The following is a 23,562-nucleotide window of genomic DNA, read 5'->3' on the forward strand; positions in this document are numbered from 1 at the left end:
CTCAAGTATCTGTGCTGTTGAGCCACCTTCCAGGATTGGTTTGTGGCTAAGTGCCAGCAGACCTGCCTGCCTTGCTCAGAGAAGAAACCCTGTTGGTTTTTATTGTTGATTACAAAATAGCTCTGTCTTCTGTGTATTGAAGCTGTGGTCTTGATTCCCAGAGGAACTGGGGAACTTGCAGTTCACAAATTTCAGTGGTTAGGCTTAATCTTCTGGGAAGACAGAAGTCTAGGTTGTGATGCAAAGCCTAAAGTTCAAGAAGACTTCCTATCTGTCATGACACTTGCTGCTATGGTTCTCCTCTGTATTTTCTATCACTGTATTTCCAGAGAGATATTTCTCTAACAGTGTAAGACGTTAACTGCCAGAGGCTAATTGTGTGCTGCATAAGAAGGATTTATTTTCTATCTCTTTGGAATTTATAAATATGTAATCCTTGTGGTATGCAACAGGTAGAACAAAATACCTTGTCTTCCATTTCTTGGCATCTCTTCAGGATTGTGGTCTAGAATGTAGACTACTTTCTTTTTGTTAAAGATTTCCTTAGCAGTCTATTTTCCAAGTTTTTTTTCTTTGAATGAACAGTGTCTTGTGCCTGGAGTGTTGTGAATCACATGAATGATAAGCCAATATTTTCTCATAAGATTGTTAAAACCCACAATCTCTATAATACTACTGATAATCAGAAGTCTACACTTCCTTCACATAGTATTATATTTTTTCTAGTATGTAGTGCGCTTTCTGTAAAAAAACAAACAAAAGCAAACAACCCCAAAACAAACAAACCCCACCTCACACTTAGCATCTCCCTGGTTTCTTCATTAGGGGGCACTGCACAGCTATAGAAGAATGAGTGGGATTTGCAGAGAAACTTTCTGGGTGCTTTCCAGTTATGCCATTTCACTTTCCACCTTTTCTGAACTGTCCAGGGGCAGTGCAAGATGAAATCATTGCTGTAATTTACACTGAGTTCTGGTTAAGTCTAGTTTTGGTAACTGTACAGTTACCAAAAGTAGACTTAACCAGACTGTACTGCTGGAATATAAACTTCCAAATTCCTGTGTCCAGATAAGTGTCTCCATAGTGATTCAGAGTATTGCGTGATTTGCCATTTGTGTTGGTGTTACACAGAAGACAACACAGATTTCTGCACAGCACTTTCTAAATGTTAAACCTGGAGCACACTGGATTTTGATTTAGTTTCTAAGTATTAACTGCTTTCTCTGTATGCAGATATGTGTTTTGCTTTGGGACGTGGTAAATACCAACCTTTTTGCAAGTAGAGAGAGGGTGCTGTAAAAAGCAACATAAGAGCAGAATGCTTTGCAGTAATGAATGTTAATCTTTATTCGTTTGTTTCTGAAGAGAATGTACAGAATATTGTAGGACCTAGTAAGGCTTATTTTCAAGGAGACCAGGCTTAAACAATCTCTTCCACTGCTGAAGAGTAGAAACCCAGAAATTGTAGGAAACTCAACCAGACTGTTTTGATGGAAACTTGTAAAAAGGCAGTGCACAAGGCAAAGAGCCTTCTCTGAATGCTTGTGCAGGAAAGATGCAAAATCTTAGTGGTAGTTACAGCTTTTTCAAAGCTTTCTTTCAGGACTTCTGCCAGTGGTGGACTTCCCTCCTTGGTCTGAAATCCTCTCTGAACCCAGATCTGCAAAACTAAAGCAAAGGGGAGATGATGCCTCCCTAAATCTGGAGAGTAGAGGAATATGAAGAGGGTAATCTGTTCCTTCTTGGATGATGTCATCTCCCTAAGATCTTCTGGGGAGTAATGCTTGTTGTGGTGCATTCTCAGACCTGTTTCAGTGGTTGCTACACAAGTAGGCTCTCCCACCTAATGCTGCTTAGGTAGAGAGTGTAACAGATGACACTACATGAACCACAGCTGCCTAGAATAAACTTTGTGATCATCCTTATGGCTGGAAACAAATAAAGTAGTCTTTGGCATTGACAGCTGTTGCATTGAATGATTAGTTGGGGGGAAATTAGTGCTGTTCTCTGACCCATTAAAATATCAAATGTGTCTGTTGTACTCTGTCGGATTTTGAAGGACAGTACTTATATTTTACACTGGAATCAAACAGCACAATTTTACTTTTTGCAAGGGTATCTCATTCTGGTTCATACTGGCCTTTGTTTCACTTCCACCAACAAAACAAATTCTTCAGTCGTGTGGAGCTAATTCTTGGTGTGTGATAATCTAAAATGCTTGTCTGTTAATAATTCTGCAAATGTTATTTCAGTTTGCAATCCAAGCCACAACTGTAGTCACCTATTTTTTCTCTCATGTGAAACATTTTAGTGCTTAAATGAAGATTTGAGATGCAAATCTTCAATTTAAGCAATCTTAAACATGGCAGATCTTGTTCTAAAAATTTACCTTGCCATAACAATAGTTAGACACAAAATATCAAGTGTTGACCCTTCTTATCCAGTTTTAGTTTAGTTTTTAAATTCAAAACTAATTGTGGCTCTGACCAACTTGATTTGTGTTGGCTCTGCAGTTGTGCTGGAGGTTGGCTTGAGATAATTTCCAAGGTCCCCTTCCACCTGATTTATTAATTAGGCTGTTATTCATGAGGTGAGAGTCCTTGTAATCTTCTATTTTTAAATGTGATGAAGGAATTCTCCTTAGCTTTGGGTCCAGCTTGCCGGTTCCAGGATGTTTATGTGTTAAGGACTGATTTGATCTTGTCCTGTAGTATCGTGTGTGTGGGGATCTCCTTCATTTCTTGTTCTTCTTAAGATTTAACACCTGAAATTGGTTCCAATAAGGAGCTGTAAGGGAAATCAAACCAGTTTGAGATAAATACTTCATGTCTGAGTGTGTTTATATCTGGGGACCTTAGTGACTGTGCTGTATTTTAATGAGATTAAGCTCTTAGCAGAGAGTTGTCTCTCACCTGTGTCAGTAACACACCTGGTTATTACCATTAACTTTTATAACAAGCAGGAGCATGGAAAATCAGCAGAAGGTTAGATTTCTTCTTCCTGGGTCAAACTTCTGGATTTGCACGTACCAAAATGCTTGTAACACTTCCTGTCTTTGACTTTCAATGTTCACAGCAATTGGAAGAAAAAAGTGAGGATGAAGAAGATAAGGAGTGCTTGAAGCAAGCAATAACTGCCCTGCTAAATCTTCAAAGCAGTATGGAACGGATATGCTCCAAAAGCCTTGCAAAGCGAAGGCTTAGGTAAACGTTTCCGCTTTTTCTGCTCTCTGCTCTTAATGCTTTGCTATAAATCCAGGGCTCCCGGTTTCCTCTTTTAGTAAACAATGAACAAAATAGTTTGTGACAAGCCTGCTTTTTCAGAGGAAGTGACATCAAAGCCAAGATAATTTGTTATTGTTTTAAAACAGTTCTAATTTCTATGTGTCCTTGCAAACTGCTAGTTGAGACGTTCTGAGAATACACTGGTAAGTAGAAAGTTGCGGCTTTGGTGGGTTAATTGTTAATAAATATCCACCTAAAAATATTCTAAAATTACCTTTCAGTGTGGTTAGAAGGTAATGTTCTTGAATTTGAAACTACTCTTAAAATTGTTTAAATATTTTTGTTGCCAGACAATTTTTGTGCTGCCAAGGGTAGCCTTTAGGCTTGAACATGAATGCAGTTAACAGCTTTTTTTTCTGAATGTGCTTGTTTCAAATTAATGCCATCTAGAATTGTTCTGTTGGTTATGGAAGTGAGTGGCTTGTTGGTCTAAGAAGCACTCACAACTTGCCTGCCTCTGGTTGTTTGTGTTTAGGTAAAACATCTATTGCTGAAGATAAGTAGAAAATTTATCAGATGAGATACTTTAGTCAAAACTTTGCAATGTTGCTGATATTGAATGATGAAATTGCATTCTCAGTGGAATCCTCACTTCTCAGAAGGATGATCTTGGTGTTTTTGTGTTAGTGGTGGTTGTGTTTTTTTAAAAACATGTGTACTAATAGGCTGCCTTTTTCCCATGCTCCACTGAAGTGAATCCGCATGCCGGTTCTATACTCAGCAGATGAAGGGGAAGCAGCTAGCAATTAAGAAAATGAATGAAATCCAGAAAAATATTGATGGTTGGGAGGGTAAAGACATTGGACAGTGCTGTAACGAGTTCATCATGGAAGGAACACTCACACGTGTAGGAGCAAAGCACGAGAGACACATATTCCTGTTTGATGGCTTGATGATTTGCTGTAAGTCAAATCATGGCCAACCAAGACTTCCTGGTGCTAGCAATGCAGAATATCGACTCAAGGAGAAGTTCTTCATGCGAAAGGTACAAATCAATGATAAAGATGACACTAATGAGTATAGACATGCTTTTGAAATCATCTTAAAAGATGAGAACAGTGTTATTTTTGCTGCTAAATCAGCTGAAGAGAAAAACAACTGGATGGCAGCATTGATATCTTTGCAATATAGAAGCACGCTGGAAAGGATGTTGGATGTAACAATGTTACAGGAAGAAAAAGAGGAGCAGATGAGATTTCCAAATCCTGAGCTTTATAGGTTTGCAGAACCCGACTCTGAAGAGAATATTGTGTTTGAAGAGAACATGCAGCCCAAATCTGGAATCCCCATCATCAAGGCAGGAACTGTTGTGAAGCTCATCGAGAGGCTGACATACCACATGTATGCAGGTGAGGCACTTGGTTTGTGCAGCCAAAACGCAAGGTAGTAACTTGTTCATGCTTCTCTCTCTGTTAAATACATGCAGCAAAATACATAAAGTGAGTAAAAAGTGAATATGTTTGGCAGTTCACATGGGATATTACATGTGCATGAGATTGTTCTCATGCAAGGGAGGGGGTGGGGTGTGCAGCAATTGAGCTCTAGACAATACTTTTTCCTTTGTGCCCCAAGCTACAAGAACTGCCTTCCCTCCAGACTTTTAAAGCTGGGTGACACAGGAAGGACCAGCATTGTGGGAGAGAATTATGGGCCCAGTGTTTTCAGTTCAGGGTTGTACTCTATCAGCTGTGTCCATCCTGGCATGCCATGGAAAGACCAATGTCAACTTGATAGATGCAGTCACTTGCATACTTTGTCCTCAGAACTTTGCCTTAATCAGAACTTCAGTGAGGATTTGATTTAAGGACTTTTCACTTAGGGTTTCTGTTTGTGTTGAAGTCATGTTAAAGCCATGTATGTGGTTATCCAGGCTGACCTCAGTGTGTGGGGTTCTTCTTGATGGGAGCCCAGGATTTGCATAAGCTGTGCTGCAAAGCATGGGCTTATGTTTGGGGTTTGGATTTTTTTTCTGATTCTGTCTGTATGTCAGTTGTTCTGAAACTTCATGCATCTTGATATTAGTGCTTTTCATATTCAACAATTTTTTCTTCCTTTTTGCACTCTTAATTGTTGTAGAGTGTTCTTCTGCAGCTCAGTCCTAGATACCCTGCCTAGATCAGGAATATGTGTTTGAAAGAAGTGAGCAGTAAGCAGAATATAATTTCTGTAGTTTAGTATTCTGTTTACTATTTAAAATACTTATATCTCTTTGCTCCATTACCATTCTTGCTCTTCTTTTAATTTTCCTAACGTTTACTAGAAAGCCAAATGCAATATTGTGCTAGCAGTCTTTACCTGAGCAGTTTTGTAGCTGTCTTCATTTTCTTGTAACTTTTTAAACTTCTAGCTCTTGGCCTTGTATTTTATAGGCATGATTTATGACATAATTCATGTTGTAAGTCTTGAAAATTAAAATCAAACAACTCAGCCTTAAAGAAAGGAAGACACTTCACTATTATTGTTTTTAAACCTAGCATTGCCTTTGCAAAAGAATTAGCAAAAAGTATTGTATGAGAAAACTGAGAATATAAGTACTGAGAGGTGGCCTGAAAGACTTTGACCAAAAGGATAAAAATAGTTGTCTTATAATGTATGTAGCTTGTCTTTGTAGCCTTAATCATCTTAGTGGATGTGACGCTGCATTGCTACATTGTGCATAATTTCTCGACACTCTTATCTTCTATACCTTCTGTTTTATAATTGGTTATCTGTGAGGAAAAACATCATTATTCTCACCATTCTGTGCAGTCTTTTCCAGGGCAGCAAAGAAATAAAAGATAGTGACTCAACCAAAAATGCTCTGTTGTACAGGAAACATGATCTATTGGTGATGTAAATCATTCAGGGGTTTGTTGCATCTTGTGAGATGCAGTGAGTAGGGCAGCAGTTCTGCAGAGTACCAGGTTAGCTCTTTCACACATGTATAAGCTGAGTTCAAGGCTTCTCCTCTGCTTGGAGACCTGGGAAGATGAATGCCTTGGGGATATGTAGCCAAACAGCTACAGACTGTAGAAATTCTTTTCTTGCCCCATGCAGGATTGTGTATCTGTGATGGTGATCTTTAAAGTCTTTATTGGCTTTATATTCAGATGCCAGAACAGCAAGAGTGTCCCTTTCTGAGGCAATTTTTCTGAAATTCAGTGTGACCGGTTATGGCAGCCCTTGATCTGCCAGTCTAAAGACAGTATTTACTATAACTGTGTCTTTTCTCTGGGTTTTTATCTTTGTAGGTCAAGTGGTCTAAGAAATAATTACAGATACACTTTGCAAAGGTCATACAAATTGTTGCAGTTTAGTTAGTTGCTGTAGTCAAATCAGGTCTCAATTTTTTGTAATATATGAAGATCCACACAGTCCATCTCATTTGTAGGTATGTGTGTTGGACCTTTTATTTGTCATCCCTCACCCCCTTGACAAATGAGAAACCATTTTATCAGCCAAAATTTCTTTGCTGTGCATCAGGGACAGCTCTAAGGAAACAATTCTGCTGGGGGGGAGGCATCCAGCTTCTACAACAGCTCAGACAGGGAGACAGCCCTGATGGCCACCTGGTCACAAGGTGTGGCAGACTGTCCAAACTAGCCTGTGGTGGAGCAGCAAAACAGAGAGAAATCTCCTCTGCAAAAGCAGTTTTCCATGCATTTTTACATGAGAGAAATTGCCCTGCAATTAGAAGTTCAGGTTCTGACCTTACTTGCATATTCTGGTGGGTTTTTCTTGTTTTAATGTGTTTTTGCATTCATTATCTCCTCTTGCCCAATTCTTGTTTCAGAACAGCTGGATTAGGTGGTACCAACATTTTAAAGTCATGGCATTTTTTTTATCTATAGAGCAGCACTCTTCTATTTTTAAAGCTTAGATATGTTAAGAGTGCTTGTGCGTCATCATGGTGTCCGTTTCCTTTCTTAAGGAATTCAAGGGTGATTATTTATAAATCCTCGTAGAACAGTTATTGTTCTTTTTTAGCTTTCAAATTGTCTGCATTGAAGAGAGAATTATCACATGAGCAGACATCCTGGCTAACTGGTGTTGTCTGTATTTTTTTAACACTTACTCATATATTGTACACTATTTTGAGTCACAGTCGTTGCTAGTAAGATAATGAAGTTAGATTTGATTTTCTGATCTACTTCATTTGAAATTCAATGTGTATTGTGGATTTATATGCTGACCCTACCTGTAAATAACAATAGCTACAACTCAGAGCTTGCAGTGATCTGAAGATCTTAATTGCTATGGAAGCTCTTTTTTTCATGTAGACAAAATCTCTTATTTAGAGTACATGCTGTGTACAGATTGCAAGCTGTGAAAGCATGAGTTACTGTGCTTCTTTAGCACAGCAGAATTTGTGTATTTTCATGATGAAGATGATGTGAAGAAGGATGACCTTCTTTGTGCAAAAAGTATGGGAGTTCTGCCTTTGAAAATAATTTTGAACCGTACAGTTTCAAGGACTGGTGGGAGAGGGGTTATGATTAGGAAAATGGAGTAATGAAGGACGTGAGAAGCAGAATAGCCAGTTGTTTAAGGAATGAGAATTATCATGCAACAAAATTGCAAGGAAATGCTGCGTTACATGGCAGAGTTAAGGTGTGCAGCACATCACAGTAAACTGTTGCCCAAATGAGCAACTCAGTGGGATCTAAGGAAGTTGGAATGTTCATTCAAATAGACAAGATGCTGGTAAAGAGTTAAGGAGGATTTTAAAGCAGCTCTTAAAAATCCATATTCCAGGAAACAAATCCAGTAGAGTATTAGGTCAAATAATGCAGTCTTTTTATCCTACATGTTATAGCCTACAGGAATTCTTGCTTCAAGTTCCTGTGAGCTCCTCCTCAGCCACTCTGTATTAGGACAATTACAAGCTGGGGTTTGGTTTTCAAATCTGGATATGGATTTAATATGCAAAGCTGTTGCAATCTGCTCATTAATTCTGTTCAGTGATAACAGTGTTAGCCTTGTTTCTAGTCAGCTCTGTGCATTGCCAGTGAGCTGTCACTGCATTTCCTCATATTTGAAAACAAATGGGTTTGCTTTTGTAATTATGAGAAACACTTTGGTTTTCAGATTGTTTTGATTATTTTCAAGACACATTTTCATATTTTAAATAAATTGACATGTAATTAGTCAATTTAAATGAAATTAGTTGATTTTCTAGAAGTGAAATAAATATAACTTCTAACATTGCTGTCAGGTGAAAAAATATCTAGGCTGCTATAGCCATGAGTGGTTATCAGTTGTGCCAGTTTGGGGGAAATATTCTCCCCTGGAAGAGGCCATTTCTATCCAGTGCAAAGTGACTTAATGTCTTTTTTGAGTTCTCATGTCCCAATCATTGTCAAAACCAAAGTTGTTTACTCGTAAATAAAATCATCTATTCATTAATTTCAAAGTCATTGGGAAAGAATCCTGTCTTTTAACAGTTAAAGGGGAGGGAAAAAGTCATTGTTGTGAACCTTCAACGGAATTAAAATTGTCTTTAAGTTCTGCTTTGTATTGCTATTTTAGGAGGTTTTGAACTATTACCAAAGCCATTTTGGTTTACATCATCTTCTCTGTAAGTTGATAGGGTGACATCATTAATTTTAACAGATAATTGAAGTTATTGTAAAAGAAAAAAAAATAGGTAATTGCTGACATAAGTGTAAAATTATTCTTTGTCTTAGATCCCAACTTTGTTCGGACTTTTCTCACAACATATAGATCCTTCTGTAGACCTCAAGAGTTGCTGAGTTTGCTAATAGAAAGGTATGCCACTGTTAAAAATACTGTTCTTATGAAGTGCATTTTGTTTTCTTTTTACTTGGAGTGTGTAAGATTCTGGCTTTCCAGTTGGTTTTGAGTCACTTCAAACACCTTTTCAAAAAGTTGTCCAATTCAAGGATTGCCAGTAAAATGTACAAGTTTATAACCAGAAGCTTGTGCCAAAGACTGGTGTAACAGAGGCCTAGTGCTTACACCCATCTTCTGTGCTAGATTTGAAATTCCAGAGCCTGAGCCAACAGAAGCCGACCGTATTGCCATGGAGAACGGAGACCAACCCCTCAGTGCAGAGCTGAAAAGGTTTAGGAAAGAGTACATTCAACCTGTGCAGCTGAGGTGAGTGCTGCATCCCTGGGAGCCACCCTGAATTCCTTCTGAAGTGCCACCTTTTGACTGCCCTGGCTCCTGGTGCTGCCAGTGGCCTTTCTTGCAGCTGCTTTGAAAGGGAAGATACACTTGGCTCTAGAGTGTTTCTTTATTCTTTGCTTTTGCAGAGTATTAAATGTGTGTCGACACTGGGTAGAGCACCATTTCTATGACTTTGAAAGAGATGCTGACCTTCTGAAACGTTTGGAGGAGTTCATTGGAACAGTAAGAGGTATTTAGAGTTCCTTAAGTGCTGACATTATGTTAAAGCATCCCGTTTCAGAGATACAGAGTGTGATCAATTTTGCTTTCAGGAAAAACAGGACATTATTAAATACTTGCTAAATAATAAATACTATTATTATTAAATACTTACTAAATATTTCATAAAGAGCGTGAAATAGACTTTCATTAAGCCCACACACACACACTATTATTCAAAATCTGGCTCTTGTTCAGAATAATGATTGTTATTTACATAAATTGAGTTTTGTTCTAGAGGGACTGAAATTAAATTTACATAATGTTAAATATGTTAATCACATGAATGAGTTTTGTTGTAGAGGGACTGAAATAATGAAAAATAATAAGAACTGAGTCATGATCAGGACAGAATAATTGCTTTGATTGTCATTTTAAACTTTACACAGGGCTAATTTTTGTAAAGTTGGATGGTGGAAACCATTATTTATTTGAAACAAGAGTTTCCAGCTACTTCACAGTGCATATTAGAACTGTAGGACACCTTGCTGTTGTGATTGTACAGACTTTTCCTGTTTCCTTTTAAATAAAGCCAAGACAGACATGGGAGCAATTTGTAGGAAAAGACTGTGTCAGAGAAGTACTTAGCGGTTATTTAGCCACTAAAAAGAGGTGAGAATGAGGCAGCTAATCCAGTGGGTGTTACTGGTAAATTTTCAATGGACTGGTGCATAAAATTCTTATGATGCAGAGTTAAAAAGGCTTTTGGCCTTTCAATTTTATTCTCAGCTTTGATGGTAAATGCAGTACAGGAAGAAGCTTCTCCCTGTTTGTTATTTTGACTTTCTAGGTTATCTGAGGTAATCACATGCTCTTGCCCAAACTAGAAAGTTCAAAGTGTTTGCAGAAGTGCATTTTGGGCAAAACAAGGTTTGTTCCCAAAAACTCACTGTAAACTCAGAAAAGAAAGAAAAGCACCTAAATCAGAGCAGGAGTCTAATTTGGGTGTTCTCATTTGTCCTTGGGCAAAGTCGTGCTCAGCATTGGCTATTGAGGAATTCTTTCTGTCTTTGAATACTTCTACATTTGTGTAGAGAATGCCAATCCTAAAGAATATATGATTGCTTTAATTTAGTAGGTTTTGGGGTTACTGTTTACTGAATTATACTGATGTCTTAGGAAAAACAATATTAACTAAACAGTAACTTTCTCTGTGTGCCAGGCAAAGCCATGAAGAAGTGGGTTGAATCCATCACAAAGATAATCAACAGGAAAAAGCAGGCACAAGCCATTGGGCCGAGCCACAACATCACTTTTGAGAGCCCCCCTCCAGCAATTGAGTGGCACATCAGCAAACCAGGCCACACAGAGACTTTTGACTTGCTCACTCTGCATCCCATAGAAATCGCTCGGCAGCTCACTTTGCTGGAATCGGATTTTTACAGGTAATTTTCCTCCACTGAGAAACATGTGGCACAAACCAAAATATTCTCCATGCCTGAAATTGTTTCTGTGGGCCTCTGACGTGAAGCCCCACAGAAATTAAGGGACTTCACCAGTGGTGTGTATTAATTTCCATTTTTCAGAGGAAGCTCTCTTAAATATAATATTTGTTTTATCCTCCCCAAGTTACTGTGCAGTATGTGTGACTGTTGCATGCTGTTAATTGTCTTGTGCTCCAGCTTTCTCCTGGTATTTTCTGTGTAGACCAACCATTGAGAAGTATGAACAATTATTAAATCAGTTTTCTTCACATCCTGCTTTGTGTAGCAAATTAAGGACCATGTCAGATCTCATCAGCTGTCTATAAGAAATTATTCAGGCATTGGAAGCTCACTTTTTGTTGTGGTGAACGAGATGGAGATTTCATTCTTCATTTAGATGAACAGAGGTGGTTAGGAGTGACATACATAAAGAAATATCTACAGTCTAAAAAAGAAGCATAGAAATAGCATTTAGTCAAGAGGGCAGCCTAACATTGTAGAAGGGATACCTTAAGAATTTATTTCTAAATATGAATTCCAAATTCATTGAAAATCAAGAGGGTTTGGAAAAATAATACCTTCCTGCTTTTAGTTACATTTTTGATAAAACATCTATTTTTCCAGAGCTGTGCAGCCATCAGAACTAGTTGGAAGTGTGTGGACAAAGGAAGATAAAGAAATTAATTCTCCCAACCTTCTCAAAATGATAAGGCATACAACTAACCTAACTCTGTGGTTCGAAAAGTAAGTGACTTTCCTGAATCTGCACCTACTCCATACTGGGACATTTACAGACTATTCACAAGTATACTGTGAAAAATTCTCTTCCAGGAGAATTCCTGTTTTGGTGTTCAGATGCTAAAACTGGTCCCTGTGAGAAATTTAACATAGTGGTCTCAAGCTTTGTATTCTTAGAATATTTTCAAATCTCTAAGACAGTTTCAGAACTACCTCAAGTAATTTGATAAAATCGTATTTGTTTGTGTTACAAGTTAATATTTGACTTTGGAAACCTCATCAGCGCTTTAATACAAACCCCAATGTTCTTGTGTATTTAGATGCATTGTAGAAACAGAAAACCTAGAGGAGAGAGTAATTGTAGTGAGCCGGATAATTGAGATCCTGCAAGTTTTTCAAGAGCTAAACAACTTTAATGGTGTCCTTGAGATTGTCAGTGCTATGAACTCCGCAGCAGTTTATAGGTTGGATCACACATTTGAGGTACAGTGAAATGTTTTCCACTTTTGCTATGGCAGTGTCATGCAGGGTACCTTGGCTGCACTGAAAGCCTGTCTTGTCAGTAAGCATTTGCTTCCAAGGAGCAAGGAAAGTAAATCCCCCTATAAATTAATCAACCAGGGTGTAAGAGAGAGGGTTTTTTTCCTTGGTTTCAGAAGCAAGAAATGCATCCCCACTTAAGCAAGGCGTCTCAGGATGGTGGGGCAGTGTCCTCGTGGTCCCTGATTCAAGTGCCAGTGGGAGACCAGTACTGTTGCTGGGCCATGCCTTTATCTTCTCTTTCCAAACCACCTGTTTGATCTCTCTTTTAAGCAAATTCCAAGTCGCCAGAAGAAGATCTTAGAAGAAGCTTATGAGCTGAGTGAGGACCATTATAAGAAATACTTGGCAAAACTCAGGTCCATTAATCCTCCTTGTGTGCCTTTTTTTGGTGAGTACCTGTGGTTTGGATGAGCCATGTCCTACATTAACATTTGGAAAGTATTGAGCTAAGGGACTAAACAGAGTATGAACAATAGAGAGAAAAGTCAATTTTAACAGGACAGGTGGGTTGGAATTTCAGGTGCCCAGACACGAATATGTGAAAAAACCCTAAAGTGTCTATTCATGGAAGATATTATTTGCAGTAAAAATAAGTATATCTGCAATATCCTATTTTATGCAATATCCATATTTGCTGATTTTTACTTTGAGTGTGGTTTGAACTGTTACAACCATATATACTCTCAATAGAAGGTGGTCACATTAGAAATATTATTGCCATTGCATGGGAGAAAAAGAAAGATCCTCTTCCTCATCAGGTGTTCCAAGAAATACAGCTAGAGTCTCATTTCTATTAAAAAGTCTTATTTCTGTAGAAACAGAGTTTGGAAAGCAAGCATCCTCTTTATAATCAGATTTAACAGTTCTTCTTTGAAATAGATTGCTGACATTTAGCAGATTCTGATGTTAAGCACATATCACTCCTTTTCTTAAGCTATCCACTTAAATGTTTGCTACAGATCAGTTCCAAGTCTGGACAGTGCAGTTGTCCAACATAGGCTTCAGGCCAAAACTGAAAGAAAATAGTGTTGATGGCTTTTTTGGCCTTTTACAGATTGGGGAAAGATATACTCCAAAGCTCTGCAAAGAAAGATAAGATGAACTAAGAAACCTTCTGTCCTGCTTCAGAGATGAGTAGAGGTTAGCAGGATCACGTGTGAATAGCTTCAGTTATTTCTGTCAAGTAATAATAACAATTCCAGACACATGATCTGTGAAACGGAGAGCACTTTTTACTTCCTAATCTTCAAATTATTTGATGCAATTATGAAGCCAGGATAAAACTTGAAAATAATAGTTGGACTTTAGCTGGGGTGTCTAATGGAGGAGTTAAGAGAAAGCACTCCTGTTCAGTGTCCCCTTTTAGTGTTCAGTTGTGTGAGCTTCCTAAACCACAGAAAGAAGCACAGACTTTGGGACTTTGATGCAACAAGGCATGTTAAAATATTTAAATTGTTGCCCTTCTTGGAAGGTCAGGTGCAGTTCTCTTGTTGACCCTAACAAAGGGTTTTCTAAATAATTGCAGTGCACAAATTAATTTTTTTAAGAATTCCTTGTATTCCAGTCATGACTTCCTCCTTGTTTTGTACTCTCTGTTGAAAACCTCTTCTGTTGCTGTTTAGGGATTTACTTAACCAACATTTTGAAAACAGAAGAAGGCAATCCTGAATTTCTCAAGCGCCATGGAAAAGACCTTATCAACTTCAGCAAGAGAAGGAAGGTAGCTGAGATAACAGGGGAGATCCAGCAGTACCAGAACCAGCCATATTGTTTAAGAGTGGAATTTGACATCAGGGTAAGTGACACAGTTTCCTTCTGTGGTGATTCTGTCAGCTGACAGACCATAAGGACAGACTGAATTCACATAGATTCAGTCTGACTGAATCAGAGATGAGCAGAGGACCTGTCATAAAACCTCTCTTGGGTCTCAGTGTAAGAAAGGGCAGAAAGCTCAATGCTTGCAGTTTCTTGGGTTTGTTTCATTTTTTTCTCATCTGTTGGGACGTTGGTAGATCTTCTTATTGATCAGTGTTAGACAGGAACTGAAACTGGCAGATTCTCATTGTCCTTCACTCAGTTGCAATTACTTGCCCAGTTGTCTTTTCCTCCTCTGTTACCCTGCCTTTATGTTCCATGTTTACCTGATAGCACTGTGTTTACATCATGTGTTGGTGGAGATGATACATCTTTCTTTCTCCTGGTGCTTGTTTTCCTTGGTCTGAGGTGTTGTCGAAGCAGTGTCCTCTCTGGTTGCTTTCCTTTCTTCCTTTCTTCTTTTTTTCTTACTATCTTTTGATCTGAGTGCATTCAGAGAGTCACAGGACAGGTTATCTTAGGAGATTCTGCAAGGTTTTTTTTTTATTTGTTCTCCTCAGGCTTTGACAGAATGCATTGTGGGAGCAGTCTTCCCTGCATCAGTGTAAAGATGGATTGTTTGCAGCTTTTTCTGGAAGTGTTTGGGCAAACCTGGTCTGACTTTGCACTGGAAAAAGCATTTAGGGTACTTGCACAACTGGTTTTCAGGCCAAGCATAGCAATAGCAATGTCCAGAAAAGGCCTGGTGACAAGCAGATTTAATGGCTTAAGTCTGTCATTACCTCTGACTCCAGCATTCTCTCTCTTCTCTTGAACAGCTGGGATCATTTGTGCTGTAGAAACAAGCAGTATTAAGAAGCATCTTAGCTGACAAGTTGTCTGCTTTCATGTATTGCAGAGATTTTTTGAAAACCTGAATCCAATGGGAAACAGCGTGGAGACAGAATTTACAGATTATCTCTTCAACAAGTCACTGGAGATAGAGCCACGAAATGTCAAGCCTCCTCCAAGATTTGTTAGTATTCAATTCTTGCATTTATTTTTCAAAAAATGCTTACATTTGTCTTTCATAGATGGTAGAAGTCATTTCAGATCTCTGACTTCATAACTACAAAGCTACATTTAAGTGATCCCACAGCCTTTTGATTTTGGTTGATACTTTCTGTCATTTCAGCCCAAGAAGTACAGCTACCCTCTCAAGTCCCCAGGTGTTCGTCCCTCTAATCCAAGGCCAGGTACCATGAGACATCCCACGCCCCTGCAGCAGGAGCCAAGGAAAATCAGCTACAGCCGCATCCCCGAGAGCGAGACGGAAGCGACGGCGTCGGCCCCCAACTCGCCGCGGACCCCGCTGACCCCGCCCCCTGCCTCCGCCACTTCCAGCACCACCGACGCCTGCAGCGTCTTCGACTCGGACCCCTCCAGCCCTTTCCATACACGTAGGTGCTCACAGACAGCACGTGCCACTCACAGTTTGTGGTGTTAGGCAGGGGAAATGAGGTTTAGCCTTCTCAAGTGACTGTAAAAATCACTGCTTTTCTCTTCTTGCAGCATCAAAGACTTTCAATATTTCTTACTCACTTTTTCTTTAAAAAGTTTTTATTGTAAAGGAGAAACTGAAGAGAATTAGATGTGTTACATAGGGACTGTTACAAGTCTTTGGAGGACCTTCAAAACTGAAGGCAGAGGTAATCTCTAGGGCCCATGTATGTCCCAGACAAACTTTTGGGATTTGGTGCCATATGTATTTGTGTGAATGTATTTGGTGAATATCTGATGGTGAACATTGAGAATACAAAATGAATTGTTTGTAGGTGCCTTATTCTGCTGCCTGCAATTCAGAACTGATTTCAGTGTACATGGATGGTTTTCCTGCAGAACTTAAAACCAGTATTTGCTTGCTTTAAATCCATCAGGACCTATCCACACCTCTTTTTCTTCTGTGTTTTCCAACATACAAGGAAGCTCATATTTTATGGTGTGCCCTCAGTATTTCATAATGGATATAGGCTTCTTTCACATACAAGGGTTTTCAGAGGTTACTCCTGTGTTCAGCTGGTTGCCACAAGGAGGTGAAATGACTTCTAAAGGCAGAAGTTCCTTGGCAGAGCTGTGCCATTGCTGAGTGTCCAAGCCAGGTCTTCGGAAAGCCACTGGAGAAAGGATTTCTTTGTTGTTGGGTCCATTGACTGCAGGTTCAGGATATTATTTGAGTGCTGTTGTGACATAAGAACAAGTTTGTGGTGTGGTTTTGGTCTCAAGGATTACTTAAGAAAGTTCAGGAGCTGATGGCCACAGAGATCTCTGCAGTTCAGAAAAGCAGTTTTTCTGGCAGCTGCAAGTTAGAGGCTTGTTTCATTGTCATTATTTGCCGCTTCCTTGATTCATTATGCTGTATATGAGCAATTGCTTTATTATTTATGGCACCTCTATTGGCAGCAATTTTGAGCCAAATGTTCATCATTATCAATAGGTTTTTTTATGTCCCTTAGGATCTGCTTCTGTGTCATCCATAAACTTTACCAAAACTTCAGATGATGCTCCTGTCCCTCCTCCTGTTCCTCCACGAAGAAGACCAGAATCTGCCCCAGCTGAATCCTCCCCATCAAAAGTAAGTAAGCAGAAAAAAGGTCATTTTTCAGGGAGAAGAGGGGCAGGGTATGGTGGAAAAGTAACTATCAAAGACAGTACATTTATTTTTTGAAGAACTGTATGTGAAAGAGTAAGCAGCCATGTATTTCAGGCCTTCACAGCTCTACCTCACTATGTCTTGATCTCAAACAAATGAAAATAGATGAGACCTAAATTTAGGGTTAGAAATGTCTCATCTGCTGATGTGAGGCTTCAGGCAGGTGTTTCCATCTGTGATTAGTTGTTCCAGAGTATCGTTTTAGGAAATATGAATAAGAGTAAGAACTGATGAACAGTGATGATGGAAAGTGCTGTACACAACTCAGTCCTCTGGAAGGTTTCACCAGAATATTTGATCCTGATGCTGTGGTGCTCAAGTGCTTGCTTACCCATCCTGTCTGCCTGCCTGCTTAAGCCATTGCTACATTTTCCTTTTGCATTTGTCTGGCATCTGGGATCTGATCCAACCTTTGTTGCAAACACTGTCAAATTTCACCTGATTTCAGTAGAAGCTTGTTTGTGACTTCAGATTTGAAAATCCCATTCAAAATTACTTCAGAGCAGATATGTCTTTGAAGAGAGCTTATAAGTGGCTCTTCAGCAGTTATTTTCAGACTACAGGCAACTGTTTTGCCAGTCAGCAGAATGTGACACATCACCAAAATGTATCTGAAATCCTACCAAAATGTATTTGAAAACATTGTCTACATGATACAGTGTTGGAGATCAGTTATCCTATCACTATGGTCTGCAACCTGGGAGCTGTTCACTTCCATAATTCTGACTACTTAACTCCATCTTCTGAGCATAGTTTATTTTTTTTCCTGTTCAGCATCATCAGCCTTTCCCTTTTTCTAGTTTTCTTGAAGAAATTCCTGGTGTGTTAACCCATTCCAAGTGCTTTTTACTGGGGAGGTGGTGGAAGATATCCAAACCTCCCCAGCAAGCAGACCTGGAACTAGCATGGAAATTGTTCCTTTGATCATTCTTTGCCTTGCCCTTGTCCCTCTCTGTGCATCTTCATTCCATCCATCCTTGGCTGTTCACTCGTGTGCTGCTGCAGCCCTGCTAAGAGCAATCTGCAGTGCAGGAGGGGGCTTCTGTTTGACAGCAGGGTCCTGTGCTTTGCTGCCTCTCTGGAATTTTACTGACTGAAGTGTTTGTGTACCTCAGATCACTTCTGCACACCTGGACAACCCACCAGCAATCCCTCCTAGGCAACCAACCTCTAAAGTGTATTCTCCAAGGTACTCGGTGCCTGATCGGACCTGCATCTCTGATTCCTGTGTTACCCCTGCCAACCCCCCCGAGTTACCGCCACGGGAACCTGTGCGAACTCCAGATGTTTTCTCTAGTTCACCACTACACCTCCAGCCTCCACCCCTGGGGAGAAAAAGCGAACTTGGTAACACCTTTTTCCCAAACAGCCCCTCTCCCTTCACGCCCCCTCCCCCCCAGACACCTTCTCCACATGTAGCACGGAGGCACCTGCCGTCGCCGCCTTTGATACCGCAGGATGTGGACCTCCCTTCTGTTGCTGGACCACCCATTCCTCCACGACAAAGCACTTCTCAACATATCCCAAAGCTTCCTCCAAAAACTTACAAAAGGGAGCACACGCACCCATCGATGCATCGGGATGGGCCGCCCTTGCTGGAGAACGCCCCCTCCTCCTGAACTGTCCCTCGCGCTGGGAGTCGCATTTTCCTGGTGCTATGTCTGTTGCTGGCAATGGATGCACTGAACCTGGTGGTGTCAAGGGGTTGGGACGTGTATGCCAAACACTAAGAACTCTCCAATGCGTTGGAAATGTAGTGTACAGAAATGGAATTGCAAAAACAGACTTTCTAGTGGAAAACCCGGTTAACTTGCTATTCTTGTTTTAGTATGCCGGACTTTGTTCTAAAGTAATTGGACAGCTGATTGTACCAGAAAACAGTCTGGAGAGACTTCTTTGGCCAATGAGCAGAGACTGTGTTTGTGTAATGATCAATAATGTCCAGTACAGGAAGGAAAAACAGTCTTGTATCCATCAGTTCCATACAGTGGCACAGTTTTCGGAATGAAAACATTATGCACTTTTTTTAATCTCAAACAGGGAACTTTTTACCCTTCTTAATTTTCCTTTGCTTTACTTACTCCCTGCTTTAAAATACCTTCCTAAAATTATGAGAAGGACTGTGAGGAAGATCTGTGGTACCTAACCGAGCTAGAATTAAGGCAAAGCACTGTATTGCGGTCCTGTTTACAAGTTGTTACAATGAGTAGTAGGGGGTACCTAGGCTTCACCAAAGAGGTACTTTATTATTATTTTCTGAAATACTGTGGTGCCAGTTCAAAAATAAATTTTTGCCAGGAAGCATAATGTCTAATTATTGCTTTCTTTAGATAGAGCTGATGAAAGTCTTACATCATTAAGGTGACAGCAAATTTTTTTTTAAAAGCAGCACTATCATCTGAAGCAAATATACTACATTTAGAAGACTGTTAATCTCTGCTAGGTTATGTCATGTTCTTTTTAAGGTTTACTGATGATCCATTTCATGGCTAGTAGCTATTCTTTTTCAGTCATGCCATGAAAACAGTCACTTGTCAACTTCCATAGCTATTGTCATGTTTTACTAACAATAGATTAATCAGCATACATAGGATTGCCTTGCAGTTGCATAAATCGTGTGTATATAGTGAATGTTGCATAAATATACTTGCAGATTGTTTTTAATTTAATTGAAATAAAGATAAAGATATGTTTGGCTGACATACGTTAAATTATTAATGGACAAATGTTCAACTTAGTTTTTCAGTTAAGCACTGAGGGGGATAAAAGCCCATCCTGTGGCACGTATTTTCCTAGTTCAGTGTATATATTTTAGTAATAAGAGACTAAAGAGGTGTTTCTGGCATGTTACAAACAATAATTCAGTAATATTTGAGAGGCTGGGTTACTCCCAACATGAATTATTATACCTTATGAAATGTTTCCCACGTCCTGTATGACACATGTTAGAAAAAAATCAGACTTCTATTAATCTTTACAGTGGCTTTTTCTGTCCAAAATACACATGACAAAACAGGTATGTTGTAACTATTCTGACATGGTTTATCCATAAACCTTCATGCTGCTCTTCAACTCCAGACCAGACTGGGACAGTAATGGATGGCAGTTGTTGAAGAAAAGGAGCTCTGTAATGCCCTCTACAGTAGGTATGTGAAGCACAAAGTGTCTCATCTTCAGTTCACATGGCTCATGGGGCAAGTAAAATTCCCTCACATATCCTCTTTGGAAGAAGAACACATTTCAGAATCTTGGAAAGCTGAGTCTCTTACAGATCGTGTCAGTTGAATGATGGCAGAAATCACCTTTTTTAATGCTTTCAGCAATGCCGTTGATCAGGGCCCTTTGATCCTTTGGTGTGGTCATTACATTGAGAAGGCATTTCATCAACAGGAATGGCAGTTTTCACCAAAGTCAGATCTTGAAATTGTCAGTTGTATTCTTTCTTAGATGTCTTTAACAATGTTGTTTTGAAACATTTTTTTTCTGCAAAAGAAAAAGTGAAGATCTCAAAACCTTGGCTTCAGAGGACAACATTATTTGGGAGCTTTATAAAAACTGCCCAGCCACGGGAGGTGTAATTTGGGTTATGGATTCTTTGGATAAAAACACTTTGATGAGCATAATGTTGGCAGTGTTAGCTAAATTATTAGCTCCTCAGTGGGTTAGCAGGAAAACTCCATAAATTGAGACTTTCTGATCTGTATTTCTTCTTCAGCACATCTTTGTCTATGCTGTTGTGCACCAAGGCAGAGCAGGCCGCCGAGTGGTCAGAGTGCTCAGTCAGGAGGGACCTCGCATGGCTCCCACTAATCAGCAGATTTCTTAAATGTCAGTAGGTTTCTGCTTTCCTTTGTGAAATGGGGAATGCTGTTCCCTGTTTGTGGTGGAGGATAAAAGTGCTTTCCTGGTGAGATACTTGGACAACAGGTGACAATGGCCACCATGCAAGAACCTAAAGTTAATGTTCTTTGGAGCCCAGGGGTCAGTCACAGTGCACAAATCATGGTGTTGACTCAGCTGCAAACAGGAAGGACAGGGTCAGAATCAAACCTGTAGCATTTGGGAGTTGAATACAACTGCTAATTAAGCCATGGCAGGTGTGTGTTAATAATGGCAGGTGTGTGTTAATAATTTCTGATCTGGAGTGGCTTCTTACTTGGATCATGTTTGCATTAGTGACAATACTTTCCACATAGAAAATTAAATCATTTTAATGATGTTCTTTGTCTCCTTGGTAAAATGATCCTGATTTGGTCTCTTGTGGCCTGGACAATGAAATGTGCTGGTGTGGAGGCCTGGAGAGTTGCTGTATTAATGCAGAGAACTGATATCTGGCTAAAAGTCAGCCAGAACCACTGCCAGCTGTGTAGGCAGGGTTATGTAGCAGAACTTCATAGGTTTATAAGAAAGTTGGGGACAACCCTTTTTTTGGCAGTGCCTCTTGCAATAGGACAGAGAGTAATGGCTTTAAACTAAAGGAGGGTAGATCTAATATAAGACAAAATATAAGGAAGAAGTTTTTTTACAATGGGTGTGGTGAACCACTGGAACAGGTAGCCCAGAGGTGGAAGATGCCCCATCCCTGGCAACATTCAGGGTCAGGCTGGGAGAGCTCTCAGCAGCCAGCTCTATCTAGGTGAAGATGTCCCTGCTCATTGCAGGGGGTTGGACTAGATGGTCTTTGAAGGTTCTTTCCCAACCCAGACTGTTCCATGATTCTGTGGTGATTTTCCAGGTGCTGAGCATTTGCCTCTGTCCAGCTGCTGTGTGGGAAGTCACTGTTGTGCTGCCTGGTGACCCCATGGTGACACATTATTGTCATGGCATTCAGCAGCCCCTGCAGCAAACTTGTCTGCTAATGGGGAATGTTGTCCTCCTTCAGGGTTGATGCCATGGAAGCACTGGAGTGCTCCATCCCCAAGAAGCCATTTCCAGTGTGGGCTAACCTGCTGCTCTAATATGCCTCTCTTAAATCAGGGAGGGAGAGGTCTGTCTCAGTAAGAGCACTAATACACTGGATTTTAGATCCTTCATGTTTCAGAGTGACATTGTGGGATTATTTAATCATTTTTCTTTTGTGTGTGTTTTAAATTAGATTTTCCCAGGGATATCACTGGAGGTACCACTGTTGAACATAGTAGATTATTGTGCTTCATTGAAAAGATTGTTGAATTGTCATTTCTAAATCCATACAGTGCATAGGTGAAGTCTTTTTTCAGGAGACAAACCTGTGGCCTAATACAGGTGTAAAGATAAAAATGCTCTTAACTTATTTTGTAAATCCCATTCCTTATTTTCCATTAAAAAAAAAAAACAAACCACCCTTAAATGCATTTTTCTGCCCACTGAGAGCAAATTTACCTTTTGTGTTCAGTGGAAAATAGTGCATTATGAGGGAAATGAAGTAAAGAGTAAAGTTTTTTTCCTTACTTTCTAGCCAGCAAGTGTGAAATCCTGTACTGGGTGGCTGAAAAGTTGAAAGGGAAAAATAAAATAAAAACCCTTTTGCCAGATGCATGACAATTTAGCTGCCAAACGTGCAGAACATCTGTAATATTTTTAAAAAGAAGGTAACCAAAGGTAGGTGATCAAGGGCACATGTTATTGGAATTGCTTTGGACAAGTTTGTTGCATCTATTTCAGAGTAAGCCTTTTTTTGTTTTGAGCCTAGGATGACTGACTTAAACAGGGAGTGTAGCTATGAGAGGTGTGGTCTAGAAGAGTCTTAAGGAGATTAAGATCTGCCACAGTGAGCTACACCAACAACGGGATCTTGACCAGAAGCCTTGAGAGTGAATCAGATGGCTTCTGAATAGGAGTCTTAGAACTTTGTGTAGGGAACAGTCTGCTTGCATGGCTGGACTTGTAGGGATAGAGGATTGTGTAAGTAATGCTGCCTGAGAAAGGGAGCAGAGAAACACCTGTTTCTTCTTTTAATGGATGCACCCTTGTGGCTGATTCAGTGCAAGAGGCAACAGCATTATTTAAAGGCAACGTTTATTTGGCAAAGGAAGAAAAATAATCCAGAGCACACATGTACACTAAAGATGGATTTGAAATGCACCCTGTGACAGGTTGTGTGTGTGTGGTGCTGAGCATCATTCATTCATACTATTTACATTTGCAGCAGGTATAAGGACATCTCAAGTGGTAAGTATAGGCCTGGAAGTAAGAACTCGTAGAGAATCAAAAAGAAATAACCATCAGTTCTGACTGTGCCTTAAATCACTAAAATAGAAGCTGAAATCCACATGCATTTTACAAGCAAGGGTCTGCCACTTTGGAAGGATTTCCTCACCCAGGAGATGTTAGCAGGTAGGGTTTTTTCTTTTGTCCTGTTTCTGTCCTGGTATTTTGCTTGGCAAATATGAAAAGCAGGTTTGTTTTGTGAGATTAAAGTATCATTACATACTTGAGACCACAAAAATCAGAGCCCTTGACAGCATCAGTGCATTACAATGGACACTTGTCCATAATGATAGATTTCTGATTCCATGGACAAACAAACAGTTCTGTCTGTGGCTGATTCCTGTGCAGAACAAACAGGCTTTGCTGATGCTTCAGCTACAAGCATCTGACTTTTCCTATATAATTTCTATCCTGGCCCTGCACAATCAGACTAAAAGCTGCCAAATCCTAGGAACTGTCTTTGTGATTCAGTGGCTGGTCGGCATGAAGC

At 39.8% G+C, this 23,562-nt stretch overlaps 1 protein-coding gene across 3 annotated transcripts in view; it reads left to right on the top strand.

Annotated features, from left to right (window-relative positions):
* The window catches only part of SOS1 (SOS Ras/Rac guanine nucleotide exchange factor 1), a 43,504-nt gene extending 23,921 nt beyond the window's left edge, over positions 1–19,583 (top strand). For all 3 annotated transcript variants that reach the window (XM_030944986.1, XM_030944984.1, XM_030944985.1), the window contains 14 exons: positions 3,076–3,203; positions 3,978–4,633; positions 8,951–9,032; positions 9,261–9,383; positions 9,542–9,645; positions 10,837–11,059; positions 11,723–11,842; positions 12,157–12,319; positions 12,650–12,767; positions 14,002–14,174; positions 15,093–15,209; positions 15,369–15,633; positions 16,687–16,805; positions 17,999–19,583. In XM_030944986.1, the coding sequence (XP_030800846.1) occupies positions 3,076–3,203; positions 3,978–4,633; positions 8,951–9,032; positions 9,261–9,383; positions 9,542–9,645; positions 10,837–11,059; positions 11,723–11,842; positions 12,157–12,319; positions 12,650–12,767; positions 14,002–14,174; positions 15,093–15,209; positions 15,369–15,633; positions 16,687–16,805; positions 17,999–18,502 (2,895 nt within the window). In that variant the 3' untranslated portion in view covers positions 18,503–19,583. The remainder of the gene's footprint in view (positions 1–3,075; positions 3,204–3,977; positions 4,634–8,950; positions 9,033–9,260; positions 9,384–9,541; positions 9,646–10,836; positions 11,060–11,722; positions 11,843–12,156; positions 12,320–12,649; positions 12,768–14,001; positions 14,175–15,092; positions 15,210–15,368; positions 15,634–16,686; positions 16,806–17,998) is intronic.
* Positions 19,584–23,562: the final 3,979 nt, after the last annotated feature.

The sequence above is a fragment of the Camarhynchus parvulus genome, chromosome 3, assembly GCF_901933205.1.
Source record: "Camarhynchus parvulus chromosome 3, STF_HiC, whole genome shotgun sequence".
Lineage (NCBI taxonomy): Eukaryota > Metazoa > Chordata > Aves > Passeriformes > Thraupidae > Camarhynchus > Camarhynchus parvulus.